Genomic DNA, 14,111 nt, shown 5'->3' on the forward strand with positions numbered 1-14,111 from the left:
TTGTTGGCAATCTGTATATCTTCTTTGGAGAAATGTCTGTTTAGGTCTTCTGCCCATTTTTAGATTGGGTTGTTTGTTTTTCGATATTGAGCTGCATGAGCTGCTTGTAAATTTTGGAGATTAATCCTGTGTCAGTTGCTTCATTTGCAAATATTTTCTCCCATTCTGAGGGTTGTCTTTTCATCTTGTTTATGTTTTCCTTTGCTGTGCAAAAGCTTGTAAGGTTCATTAGGTCCCATTTGTTTATTTTTGTTTTTATTCCCATTTCTCTAGGAGGTGGGTCAAAAAGGATCTTGCTGTGATTTATGTCATAGAGTGTTCTGCCTATGTTTTCCTCTAAGAGTTTTATGGTGTCTGGCCTTACATTTAGGTCTTTAATCCATCTTGAGTTTATTTTTGTGTATGGTGTTAGGGAGTGTTCTAAGCTCATTCTTTTACATGTAGCTGTCCAGTTTTACCAGCACCACTTATTGAAGAGGCTGTCTTTTCTCCATTGTATATGCTTGCCTCCTTGACCATAGGTGCGTTGGTTTATCTCTGGGCTTTCTATCCTGTTCCCTTGATCTATATTTCTGTTTTTGTGCCAGTACCATAATGTCTTGATTACTGTGGCTTTGTAGTATAGTCTGAATTCAGGGAGCCTGATTCCACCAGCTCCGTTTTTCTTTCTCAAGATTGCCTTGGCTATTCGGGGTCTTTTGTGTTTCCATACAAATTATGAAATGTTTTATTCTAGTTCTGTGAAAAATGCCATTGGTAATTTGATAGGGATTGCATTGAATGTGTAGATTGCTATGGGTAGTATTGTCATTTTCACAGTGTTGATTCTTCCAATCCAAGAACATGGTATATCTCTCCATCTGTTTGTATCATCTTTAATTTCTTTCATCAGTGTCTTATAGTTTTCTGCATACAGGTCTTTTGTCTCCTTAGGTAGGTTTATTCCTAGGTATTTTATTATTTTTGTTGCAGTGGTAAATGAGAGTGTTTCCTTAATTTCTCTGTCACATTTTTCATCATTAGTGTATAGGAATGCAAGAGATTTCTATGCATTAATTTTCTATCCTGCTACATTACCAAATTCATTGATTAGCTCTAGTAGTTTTCTGGTAGAGTCTTTAGGATTCTCTATATATAGTATCATGTCATCTGCAGACAGTGACAGCTTTACTTCTTCTTTTCCAATTTGGATTCCTTTTATTTGTTTTTCTTCTCTGATTGCTGTGGCTAACACTTCCAAAACTATGTTGAATAATAGTGGTGAGAGAGGGCAACCTTGTCTCGCTCCTGACCTTAATGGAAATGGTTTCAGTTTTTCACCATTGAGAATGATGTTGCCTGTGGGTTTGTCAAATATGGCCTTTATTATGTTGAGGTAAGTTCCCTCTATGCCTACTTTCTGGAGGGTTTTTATCATAAATGGGTGTTGAATTTTTTCAAAAGCTTTTTCTGCATCTATTGAGATGATCATATGGTTTTTGTCCTTCAGTTTGTTAATATGGTTTATCACATTGATTGATTTGCATATATTGAAGAATCCTTGCATTCCTGGGATAAACCCCACTTGATCATGGTGTATGATCCTTTTAATGTGCTCTTGGATTCTGTTTGCTAGTATTTTGTTGAGAATTTTTGCATCTATGTTCATCAGTGATATTGGCCTGTAGTTTTCTTTCTTTGTGATATCTTTGTCTGGTTTTGGTATCAGGGTGATGGTGGTCTCGTAGAATGAGTTTGCGAGTGTTCCTCCCTCTGCTATATTTTGGAAGAGTTTGAGAAGGATAGGTGTTAGCTCTTCTCTAAATGTTTGATAGAATTTGCCTGTGAAGCCCTGTTGTCCTGGGCTTTTGTTTGTTGCAAGATTTTTTTTTTTCTGCGTACACACATGTTTATAGCAGCACTATTCACAACAGAAAAATCGTGGAAACAACCCAAATGTCCACCAATGGATGAATGAATAAACAAATTGTGGCACATACATACAGTGGAATAGTAATTCAATCATAAAAAGGAATGGAGCAATTAAATATCAAACAATTACACGGCCAAAAACAGTTTTTTAAGGAATGAAATACTAACACATATTACAGTGTGGATGACTCTCACAAACATCATGCTAAGTGAAAGATGCCAGACACAAAGGTCACACATTGTATGATTCCATTTATCTGAAATATCCAGAGTAAGTAAATCCATAGAGAGAGAAAGCAGATTGGTGGTCTCCAGGGCCTGGTAGAGAGAGCAAAGTAGTATCTTCTCAATGGGTATAGAGTTTCCTTTTGGGATGTATAAAAATGTCTATGCCCTATCAGGGAGATCATATTGAGTTCAAGAGCTTTGTCGAGAAATCTTTTTTCTAAAGCATCATCTCCTTTGGTGTTGCCAATGTGAAATGGGATATTCATCTTGCTTCTGTTCTAGGGCTCCACTGGACATCAATTCTAATAGTAGCTTTTACTTTTAGACCACTTCCCAAAATTATAGTTCTCTTTTTCTGTCTAGCAGCTTTGGATGGTTCCTTCACCGATGGAGAAGTTATCCACTGGTACTTTCGGGCTGCCCTAGTCTCGAAGCTCCAGCCCTTGCTCCTCAGGCTGGGTCCCCATGGGAGGCGGGGCTGTATGCTGACGCACGGCGAGCGGGCTGATGTTCTCCTGCTGGAAGATTTTTAATCATAGTCTCAATTTCAGTGCTTTTGATTGGTCCGTTTATATTTTCTATTTCTTCCTGCTTCAGTCTCGGAAGGTTGTGCTTTTCTAAGAATTTGTCCATTTCTTCCAGGTTGTCCATTTTATTGGCATATAGTTGCTTGTAGTAATCTCTCATGATCCTTTGTATTTCTGCCATGTCAGTTGTTACTTTTCCCTTTTCATTTCTAATTCTATTGATTTGAGTCTTCTCCCTTTTTTTCCTGGTGAGTCTGGCTAGTGGTTTATCAATTTTGTTTATCTTCTCAAAAATCCAGCTTTTAGTTTTATTGATCTTTCGTATTGTTTCCTTCTTTTTCATTTATTTCTGATCTGATTTTTGTGATTTCTTTTCTTCTGCTAACTATGGGGGTTTTTTTGTTCTTCTTTCTCTAATGGCTTTAGGCGTAAGTTTAGGTTGTTTATTTGAGATATTTCTTGTTTCTTGAGGTAGGATTGTATTGCTATAAACTTCCCTCTTAGAACTGCTTTTGCTGCATCCCATAGGTTTTGGGTCATCGTGTTTTCATTGTCATTTGTTTCTAGGTATTTTTGATTTCCTCTTTGATTTCTTCTGTGATCTCTTGGTTATTAAGTAGTGTATTGTTTAGCCTCCATGTGTTTGTATTCTTTACAGATATTTTCCTGTAATTGATATCTAGTCTGATAGTGTTGCGGTCGGAAAAGATACTTGATACGATATCAATTTTCTTAAATTTACCAAGGCTTGATTTGTGACCCAAGGTATGATCTATCCTGGAGGATGTTCCAAGAGCACTTGAGAAGAAAGTGTATTCTGTTGTTTTTGGATGGAATTTCCTATAAATATCAATTAAGTCCATCTTCTTTAATGTATCATTTAAAGCTTGTGTTCCCTTATTTATTTTCATTTTGGATGATCTGTCCGTTGGTGAAAGTGGGGTGTTAAAATCCTGTACTATGATTGTGTTACTGTCGATTTCCCCTTTTATGGCTGTTAGTATTTGCCTTATGTATTGAGGTGCTCCTATGTTGGGTGCATAAATATTTACAATTGTTATATCTTCTTCTTGGATTGATCCCTTGATCATTATGTAGTGTCCTTCTTTGTCTCTTGTAATAGTCTTTATTTTAACGTCTATACTGTCTGATATGCGAATTGCTATTCCAGCTTTCTTTTGATTTCTCTTTGCATAGAATATCTTTTTCCATCCCCTCACTTTCAGTCTGTATGTGTCCCTAGGTCTGAAGTGGGTTTCTTGTAGGCAGCATATATATGGGTCTTGTTTTTGTATCCATTCAGCTAGTCTGTGTCTTTTGGTTGGAGCATTTAATCCATTCACGTTTAACGTAATTATTGATATGTATGTTCCTATTCCCATTTTCTTAATTGTTTTGGGTTTGTTATTGTAGGTCTTTTCCTTCTCTTGTGTTTCCTGCCTAGAGAAGTTCCTTTAGCATTTGTTGTAAAGCTGGTTTAGTGGTGCTGAATTCTCTTAACTTTTGCTTGTCTGTAAAGGTTTTAATTTCTCCGTCGAATCTGAATGAGATCCTTGCTGGGTAGAGTAATATTGGTTGTAGGTTCTTCCCTTTCATGACTTTAAATATGTCCTGCCACTCCCTTCTGGCTTGCAGAGTTTGTGCTGAAAGATCAGCTGTTAACCTTATGGGGATTCCCTTTTATGTTATTTGTTGTTTTTCCCTTGCTGCTTTTAGTATTTTTTCTTTGTGTTTTATTTTTGATAGTTTGATTAATATGTGTCTTGGTGTGTTTCTCCTTGGATTTATCCTGTATGGGACTCTCTATGCTTCCTGGACTTGATTAACTATTTCCTTTCCCATATTAGGGATGTTTTCAACTATAATCTCTTCAAATATTTTCTCAGTCCCTTTCTTTTTCTCTTCTTCTTCTGGGACCCCTATAATTCAAATGTTGGTGCGTTTAATATTGTCCCCTCTGTCCCAGACTCAGAGGTCTCTGAGACTGTCCTCAATTCTTTTCATTCTTTTTTCTTTATTCTGCCCTGCAGTAGTTATTTCCAGTATTTTATCTTCCAGGTCACTTATCCGTTCTTCTGCCTCAGTTATTCTGCTATTGATTCCTTCCAGAGAATTTTTAATTTCATTTATTGTGTTGTTCATCATTTTTCTTTTCCTTTTTAGTACTTCTAGGTCCTTGTTAAACGTTTCTTGTATTTTCTCCATTCTATTTCCAAGATTTTGGATCATCTTTACTATCATTGCTCTGAATTCTTTTTCAGGTAGACTGCCTATTTCCTCTTTATTTGTTTGGTCTGATGGGTTTTTACCTTGCTCCTTCATCTGCTGTGTGTTTCTCTGTCTTCTCATTTTTCTTAACTTACTGTGTTTGGGGTCTCCTTTTCACAGGCTGCAGGTTCGTAGTTCCCGTTGTTTTTAGTGTCTGCCCCCAGTGGGTAAGGTTGGTTCAGTGGGTTGTGCAGGCTTCCTGGTGGAGGGGACTAGTGCCTGTGTCCTGGTGGATGAGGCTGGATCTTGTCTTTCTGGTGGGCAGGACTGCGTCCGGTGGTGTGTTTTGGGGTGTCTGTGACCTTCTTATGATTTTTGGCAGCCTCTCTGCTAATGGGTGGGTTTTGTTCCTGTCTTGCTAGTTGTTTGGCATAGGACGTCCAGCACTGTAGCTTGCTGGTCATTGAGTGGAGCTGGGTCTTAGCGTTGAGATGGAGATCTCTGGGAGAGCTTTCACCATTTGATATTACATGGAGCCGGGAGGTCTTTGGTAGATCAATGTCCTAAGCTTGGATCTTCTACCTCAGAGGCAGAGGCCTGACATCCGGCCAGAGCACCAAGACCCTGTCAGCCACATGGCTCAGAAGAAAAGGGAGGAAAAAAGAAAGAAATAAAATAAAATAAAGTTATTAAAATAAAAAATAATTATTAAAAATTTAAAAGTAATTTAAAAAAAGAAAAAAAAAAAAGAAAGAAAGAAAGAAGAGAGCAACCAAACCAGAAAACAAATCCACCAATGTTAACAAGCACTAAAAACTATACTAAAGAACAAAAAAACAAAAAACCCGGACAGACAGAACCCTACGGTAAATGGTAAAAGCAAAGCTATACAGACAAAATCACACAAAGAAGCATATACATACATGCTTGCAAAAAGAGAAAAAGAAAAAATATATATATCTATATATAAAAACAAAAAAGGAAGAGAGCAACCAAATCAATAAACAAATCTGCCAATGATAATAAACTCTAAATACTAAACAAAGATAAACATAAAACCAGAAACAAATTAGATGTAGAAAGCAAACCCCAAGTCTACAGTTGCTCCCAAAGTCCATCGCCTCAATTTTGGGATGATTGGTTGTCTATTCAGGTATTCCACAGATGCAGGGTTCATCAGGTTCATTGTGGAGATTTAATCCGCTGCTTCTGAGGCTGCTGGGAGAGATTTCCCTTTCTCTTCTTTGTTCGCACAGCTCCCAAGGTTCAGCTTTGGATTTGGACCCGCCTCTGCGTATAGGTCACCCGAGGGCGTCTGTTCTTCGCCCAGAAAGGACGGGGTTAAAGGAACAGCTGATTAGGGAGCTCAGGCTCACTCAGGCCAAGGGGGGAGGGAGGGGTACAGAGGGGCGAGCCTGCAGCGGCAGAGGCCGGCATGACATTGCAAACAGCCTGAGGCGCGCCCTGTATTCTGCTGGGGAAGTTGTGCCTGGATCATGGGACCCTGGCAGTGGCGGGCTGCACAGGCTCCCGGGAGGGGAGGTGTGGATAGTGACCTGTGCTTGCACACAGGCTTCTTGGTGGCTGCAGCAGCAGCCTTAGCATCTCATGCCCGTCTTTGGGGTCCGCGCTGATAGCCGCGGCTCGCGCCCATCTCTGGAGCTGGTTTAGACAGTGCTCTGAATCCCCTCTCCTCGCGCACCCTGAAACAATGGTCTCTTGCCTCTTAGGTGGGTCCAGACTTTTTCCTGGACACCCTCCTGGCTAGCTGTGGCCCACTAGCCCCCTTCAGGCTGTGTTCATGCAGCCAACCCCAGTCCTCTCCCTGGGATCTGACCTCCGAAGCCGGAGCCTCAGCTCCCAGCCCCGGTCTGCCCTGGCGGGGGAGCAGACGAGACTCTCGGGCTGGTGAGTGCTGGTCGGCACCGATCCTCTGTGCGGGAATCTCTCCGCTTTGCCCTCCGCACCCCTGTTGGTGCACTCTCCTCCGTGGCTCTGAAGCTTCACCCCCTGCCCCCCCCCCGTCTCCGCCAGTGAAGGGGCTTCCTAGTGTCTGGAAACTTTTCCTCCTTCACAGCTCCCTCCCACTGGTGCAGGTCCCGTCCCTATTCTTTTGTCTGTGTTTTTTCTTTTTTCTTTTGCCCTGCCCAGGTACGTGGGGAGTTTCTTGCCTTTTGGGAAGTCTGAGGTCTTCTGCCAGCGTTCAGTAGGTGTTCTGTAGGAGTTGTTCCACTCCACTGTATTTCTGATGTATTTGTGGGGAGGAAGGTGATCTCCACATCTTACTCTTCCGCCATCTTGAAGGTCTCTGGGAATGTCCCATTGAAACAAAACATTATGCTAAATTTCTGCTTCCAGTTCTATATAATTCTTTATTTTTACATATTGAAAGGAACTTTGAAGTAATATTTTGTTTGTTCCAGAAAAACGTGTCGCATTACTTTATAATTTTTTTTAAAAATCTGATACTTTTAAAAAATAGTTTGAAATCAAAATTTTGACTCATTAAGAGAAAGCCAATCAGTCAATCTGTGCAGTAATTGTGTAACAGTTGTGCATAGCTATTTGGTAAAACAAATTTTAACAAGGAGTTTATTTTTAAAGTAACATACAGAAACCAAATTTGATTTCAAAAATAAAAGCCAGGATTAACGTTGTCTAGCTTTAAACATAAAGCAGTTGACTAGCATTTTGAAACTTCATTTGGTCAATTAAGTATACAAAGCAAATTAACCAAAACATACATTATGCATATGGAGAAAATATAAGTAAATAATAAGGAAACATGCTCAATATGAGTCTTTAAAAATTGAAAACACAAAGTAATTTTGAGATTCGTGACAGCCTTGGGGTTCATATTACTTGACCGTGATAAATTTAGAAGATTATACAGAGTTTGGCTTGTTCTTCTTGTATGCAGACAGTATTTCTTCTCCCTTTAACCCTTTCAAAGAGGATTTAAATTTTGATCATTTTGAATCCATTTACTAACTTGATAAGCATTTTGATGCTTATTGTCTATATTTAACTTCCACTTCCCCTTTTAAAAGCGTTAAGTGGTGGGTTTAAATCATGTCAACATTTCTGACGTATTTAGAATTGCATGGGTTGGAAAACATGAACTTTTCAAAGAAATGACTTTTCCTTGAGTCCAGCCATTTGCTTTCTTTAATAAGATTAGTTCAGATACTGCATTTCATCATCAATTCCATCATCTGAAAAAAATTCTGCCATCTTAAAAGTTTTGACATTTTCATTTTCTATTCTATTTCTGTTCCATGACACATAATTCAGGCATTTGACTGAGTTTAAATCAGTGGACTGGTTGGAAGCCTAAAAATTGCCTTGCACAGAAGAGTTTTGAATGAATTGGGAGATTTCTTTACATTTGGGAGCTTTTTATTTCTTTCCTTTCATTTTTTAATTTGAAATCTCTTCTGTGATGTAATTACATGATGATACCTTAGGTTAGGTTACTCGTAATGGACGTTGATCCAAAATCTCAATTTGTCCTAACGATGTTAGGACATTGGCATGCCATGTCTTTGGTTACTGATTCAGCGAGCAAACAAATATAGCTAAAGTCACTTAGTGACTTGTTTCTAATTCAAATCACACACATATTGATCTGTAGAACGGATCTGATCTGGATTTGTCTAGCTCGTGTGAAATCACACACCACTTCATGTTGTCCTTGTGTCTGACTATGCAAATGTGCTTGCCGATTTGCAATTTGTTTCTTTCTTAGGGTCAAAACCCCAAGTTTTGCTCTGTCCAGGCATCTCTTAGTAAAGCCACAGATAAAGCCAAGAACTGTACAGGTAGTTTACATATCTTTTCAGGCCACTTGGTATGTTCTAGACTCTTTGTTCGATAGCCTGAAAATAGAGGCAGGCAAAGCAGACCTGTTCTCTCTCCTTATAGAATCTGTGGTCACACTTGAAGGTTGTCGTGTAGAATTTCATTAAGGAAATCTGTGATTAGAAATAACAAGGACATGTTTAGACTAACTAAATTTCTAAACAGATCTATACCTATACAGTGCTTAGAATAGTACGTGGAACTTAGCAAGTACTCGATAACATTTACATGCTAATATCATTATTATTTTTATTACTTATTTTTCCAGTTCACCCAAATAATCCTCTAGTCATAGGCAGAACATAATACTTGTAGATATGTATAAGTAAAATGAGATTTGGTTCTTTTAACATGAAATCAGACCAATTTTGTGCTGCAAATTTAAAAGAGCCCAAATTTTTCCTGTGATGTGGAGACTAGGAGTCATTTCCTTTATTTTTATATCCAAGTTTTCATTGTTTTAATTGGCACCCTACCAAACTGATAGATGCCTCTAGTTGTGTGTGTCAGCGTAGTTGCCGAGAACATTACAGATGCAGTAATTACAAGGGACCATTTTCCCATTATTTTCTTCCCAAAGCATTTCCTATGCTGGAAATGCTATGAAAAGTTTAGACTATAGTAAAAATACTATTTTTAAAAAAAACAAGCTTTTATTTTCTTAAAATAAAATATGTTCATCATAGAAAAAACAAGTAAGCAAAAAGAAACAGTGAAAATCACTCAAATCCAACATGCAGAGAGAACTACTGTTATAGTTTATGCATATTTCTTTCCAGTTCTTTCTCTGTACATAGAAATACATTTTAAAATGGCATCATTGTGTAATATCCTATTTTGTAATTGCTTTCCATGTCTTTATTTCACGTCATTAAATATCTTTCCATTGTCATTATTCTTTTACAGTGTTATTTGTATTGGTTATGCCTTATTTAACCATTTAACTTTTATTTTTTAACTTTTACCTTTTCTTTTTTTTCTATTATAAATTATTCATTGGATGAGCAACTGAGTTACCATTGATGAGGGTTTTTTAAATGTTAAAATAGCTAAATTGTATAAAATGTGGAGAGAGTGCCTTGACACTGAAGTAAAGTAGCTGGCAAGATAAGATGATTGCATATGAGGTCCTCATATGCTTCTATAACCTTCCTTACAAAGGGTCCGAGAGGCCACTGGCTCAGGCAGCAACTTCAGGAAGCACTGGGGAAGTGGTGCTCCGTAATTAGAGAAGATCAGTAACCCCAAAATGGACTGCGATTTAGGAGAGTAAGTTGAAATCAACTCTATGCTGATATCAGGGGACCGTTCTGTCACCTGTTTGTCCCTATGACAAATTCAAACCAATTCAAAACAAATTTTCCCTTCACAGGTAGATTTCCTTTTTAAATTCTTTTAAGTTTAACCTTTTAGGTTGCTTAAACTGTTGTTCCGTGATTTAAGTGTGCTTGTCAATCCATCCTTCCTGCCAGGAATGCCATCTCCAACCACACTGAAGAAGTCGGAGAAGTCTGGTTTCAGCAGCCCCTCCCCTTCGCAGACCTCCTCCCTGGGAACGGCGTTCACACAGCATCACCGACCTGTCATTACAGGACCCAGAGGTGAGCTGCTCCACAGGCACCCTTGATTGTGCTCAGATCATGAGCTTGGGACCAGAGTAGCAAAATGAGAGACATGGGACCAGAGTAGCAAAATGAGAGACAATGAGGGCTCCCCCAGAGTGGTCCTAAAGGCAGCAAGTGTTCCAATTTCTTATCCTCGGGGGCTGCTTTGGAATTGTAGGGATCCAAGAGATTTGGCATCAAACCCTGATCCTTACCTGTTTCTTTGCTGGTGGGATGTTGAAAAGAGGTGGGAGGTAATTTGAATTAAACCAAAATCAAATCTGTCCTACAAATTGTACGAGGGGCACACGCACGCACATGTGTGTGTATTTGTGTGCGTGTGTTAGGTAGTTTATTTTTGTGTAGTCGATTACCTCTTTTCAAGCAATAGCTTATTTTCATTCTCTCACCCCTGCTGATTCCCTTTCCTTGAAACCCGATTTCAATATGTGGCATTTTGCGTTGAGGTTGTCTGCAATCACTGTGTTGACGAGCCATCTTCATTCCCTCCTTTTGAAGTGGTAGATAGTTTGTCTGGTTTTCATTGCAATGTTTTCATTATTTTTGTCTCATGTGCTTTTAAGTTTATTATTAAAATGTGTCCACAAGAAATATGATTTGTATTTCACATTAAAGACAAGCTTTAAACCTCAAGAGAATGTCAGCAAATCACTTAACTTGATCTTATTGCAAGATGAAAATATTTATTAGTTTGTTTATGAAACTCCCACAGTAGGAGTACGAAAAATTGTAACCACGTTTGCTTTCTCCCATCAGATTTTCGTTTAGGTAGGTTTGTGATCTACCAGCTGGTATCATAAAACATCCTAGAAAGTTATGGTCTCTTGTCTACTTTGACGTACGCCTGGGGAAACTGATGTTTCTTGCATTAATCTCAATGTGAGTGCCACAAATCTGAATCCCTTTATGAATACTCTGTGTGCATCTCAGGGAAATATGGCAGTTGAGAGGGCTGGCCAATGCACACGTGCAGAAAGCACACTGAAGAAAATAAGTATTCTGACTATTGTGTGAAGCAGTTTCTCTGTCCACCATTATGGGTGCTCACTTGCCCCATCTTTGAACATCTTGTGATCATTGACGGAACTTTCTCAAGATCCCTAATTATTTCACTTGTGTGTGAGAGTGTGTGTGGTACAATCAGAGAAGCTATATATGTATTTTTTCCTAATTTGAAAACCTTGCATCTGAATGGGATTATGTGGTCCCAGAATGAGTCTCTTTAAATGGGGCAGTATGATATTTTCCTCGTTGTCAACGTTCCTTAAGCATTGAAACTGTGGTGCGAAGTAAGAAATACAAAGCCCTTTTAGTCAGAAGATTTTTGGTCTCAGGGAGATAAGGCATGTGACGTTTCTCATCTTTATTATGGTCAGGTTAACATTCTAAATGCTAAATTAATGTTAAAAGCAGACAGTTCTGTAGGGCCTCAGAGGAGGGAACTATGGAGGTTCCTTCATCCATTAAACAAGGATTTAATGAGTACCTGTCACTATACAGACACTGGGAAATCAGTGGTTTCTGTCCTCATAGAGCATATCATCTAGTGCAGGAAAATAAGCATTTAGAAGATGATGTGGAATGCACTGTTACTTATCACTTTATATCAAATAAAGAGACTTCAAAGTGTACATAACATTGAAGTCAAATCTTAAAAGTTGCTTACATGAATGGAGGGCATTCCAAGCAAAGAAAAGACTCATGGGTGCAGCAGGGCGATAAGGATTGGGAAGCAGCAATGTCAGCAATCAGGTTAGTTGGTTAAGCTGCCTCTTTCCCTTTCCACTTACCTTCTGAATTTTTTAATATCCTCATCAATAAAATGGGAACAATACTACTGCTGAATGAATTTTTTCTCCCAACCTCATCTTCTTATACAGAAACTACAATAAAACAATATTTGTAGAGACTCTTTGAGGAGCATAAAGCAATGTGCATACGTTATCATTTATTCAATAAATACTGAATGCCTTCTGTGTGTCTTGCCTTAAAACCATAGTTCTAGAAATTACTGAAATGATTCTAGCAGTTACTGTGGGTGCCATGATTGGGTGCTTTCTTCATGCTAAACAATCACATTTGCTAAAATGACCCACACTGGGTTGAACCAGAGGGGACCTTCTTAGCCTACAGGACAGTGAGTTTTGATCTATTCATACTCATGAAATTGTTTATGTGGAAAAGAGAAAGATGCTCAATTTAAGAATTATGGAATTCCAAAGATTCTTTTTTTCCCACCAGAATTCAAGATGGTTCCCAGCATCCTCAGTTCTCCTTTCTGGGAAATCTACTCAGGTACCCATTCTTATTGCATCCTGCCCCACTTAGTGGTCTGGTGAAGGGAAGTGGGGTAGTTGAGATGAAATACTTCAGCAGGATCTTTGTGGTCAGCATCACAGAATTGAGATAGACTAACATAAGACACTCTTGGGCTAAGACCTTTTTAAAGGTTGGTATTCAGGTGCTTATTATTTAAGACATACTTGCTACAGGTATCGTAATCCCGGTTATTCTTCTCTGAACTAGTTGGAAAGCTAATGCTTGGAATGACATCACATCTGGGAGCAAGAGTTGATATTTTAGGAAGATGAGGCCGGATTTAAAGGAGGAGAGTCTGACCGAGGGAGCCAGTGTGGAATAAATGAGACATTGGACATAAAGGAGAATTCAACCGCACATGTTCTTTTTATTGTAAGGAGTTACCACAGTCTGAAGTGATAAATCATTCGAAAATCCAGACAGATGATCCAGCTTCAAAAGGAAGAAGAGAAAGGTGTGTCCTTTATCAGGATCCTGGGGCACTGGAGAGGCTGTTTACTACACTCTTGTTCAGAGTTACGTGGAATAGTCACCTCTGGATAGCACCTAGATTGCAAGACTTCTGCTGCCTTCCTTAAAATTTCTCAGGGGACTACCTTGACTAGACAAACACCAGTTAGTAAGCAGTAGCTTTGTAACGTACCTCAGTGCCCAGGCCAACGGTGGTATTTTAACAGAGCTACAGAAAAGCAAGGTCTCCTCACTGAAAAAACAATGACCCCATTTTTCACTGCAAAAATTATCTATGTTTGGAAATTTAGTGGCCACCTTTTAAAAAGGAAACCTCTCTTTGATGATTGTAAAGCTGAGGCAGGAAAATAGAGCCTTGAAGGGAGTGGGTAAGTGCAAAAACTCGGGGGGTCAAATGGACTGGTATTTGAATCCTGTCTCTACCACTTTCACCAACTGTGAGAACCTAGCACATCACTTTCTTTCTTGGAGCCATGGGCTCCTCATCTATAAATTGAAGATCCTAATCTCAACCTCAAGAGGATTGTATTATCGAAGGAGTAGATGAAATCATGTATTTGCAGTCAATAGCACAGTGCCTGGAAGTAGAGTATGTACTCAGGTCATACAAACAATTAAATCACCCGTTTTCATCCAGGGTTTGAAAATCTCATGCTGTCCTCCTGCCTTTGCCTGTCCACATATTGCCCATCCTAAGACCAGCTCGGGTACCACCTTCCACCTTCCACCTGCTCAGCTCCACCCAGGCCGCCATCATCTCACACTCCGCAGACTCCGGGAGACTTCCACGCCTGCACATTCCCTCCACCGACATGGTCTTGCTTTGTTAGTTAGTGTACATGTCTTGTCCCTCCTCTAGAGCAAAACCTCTGAGAGGAAGGATCTCTAATGTGTGCTTTTTGGTATCTTCATTGTGTCTCATACACAATGCTCAAATATGCTCAAATATTGCTTAAATGAA

At 39.1% G+C, this 14,111-nt stretch overlaps 1 protein-coding gene across 3 annotated transcripts in view; it reads left to right on the forward strand.

Moving 5' to 3' along the window:
* Positions 1-14,111, forward strand: part of NFIA (nuclear factor I A) — a 372,641-nt gene that overhangs the window by 286,282 nt on the left and 72,248 nt on the right. For all 3 annotated transcript variants that reach the window (XM_068539995.1, XM_068539996.1, XM_068539994.1), the window contains exon 7: positions 10,208-10,336. In XM_068539995.1, the coding sequence (XP_068396096.1) occupies positions 10,208-10,336 (129 nt within the window). The remainder of the gene's footprint in view (positions 1-10,207; positions 10,337-14,111) is intronic.

This window comes from Eschrichtius robustus, chromosome 3 (assembly GCF_028021215.1).
Source record: "Eschrichtius robustus isolate mEscRob2 chromosome 3, mEscRob2.pri, whole genome shotgun sequence".
NCBI lineage: Eukaryota > Metazoa > Chordata > Mammalia > Artiodactyla > Eschrichtiidae > Eschrichtius > Eschrichtius robustus.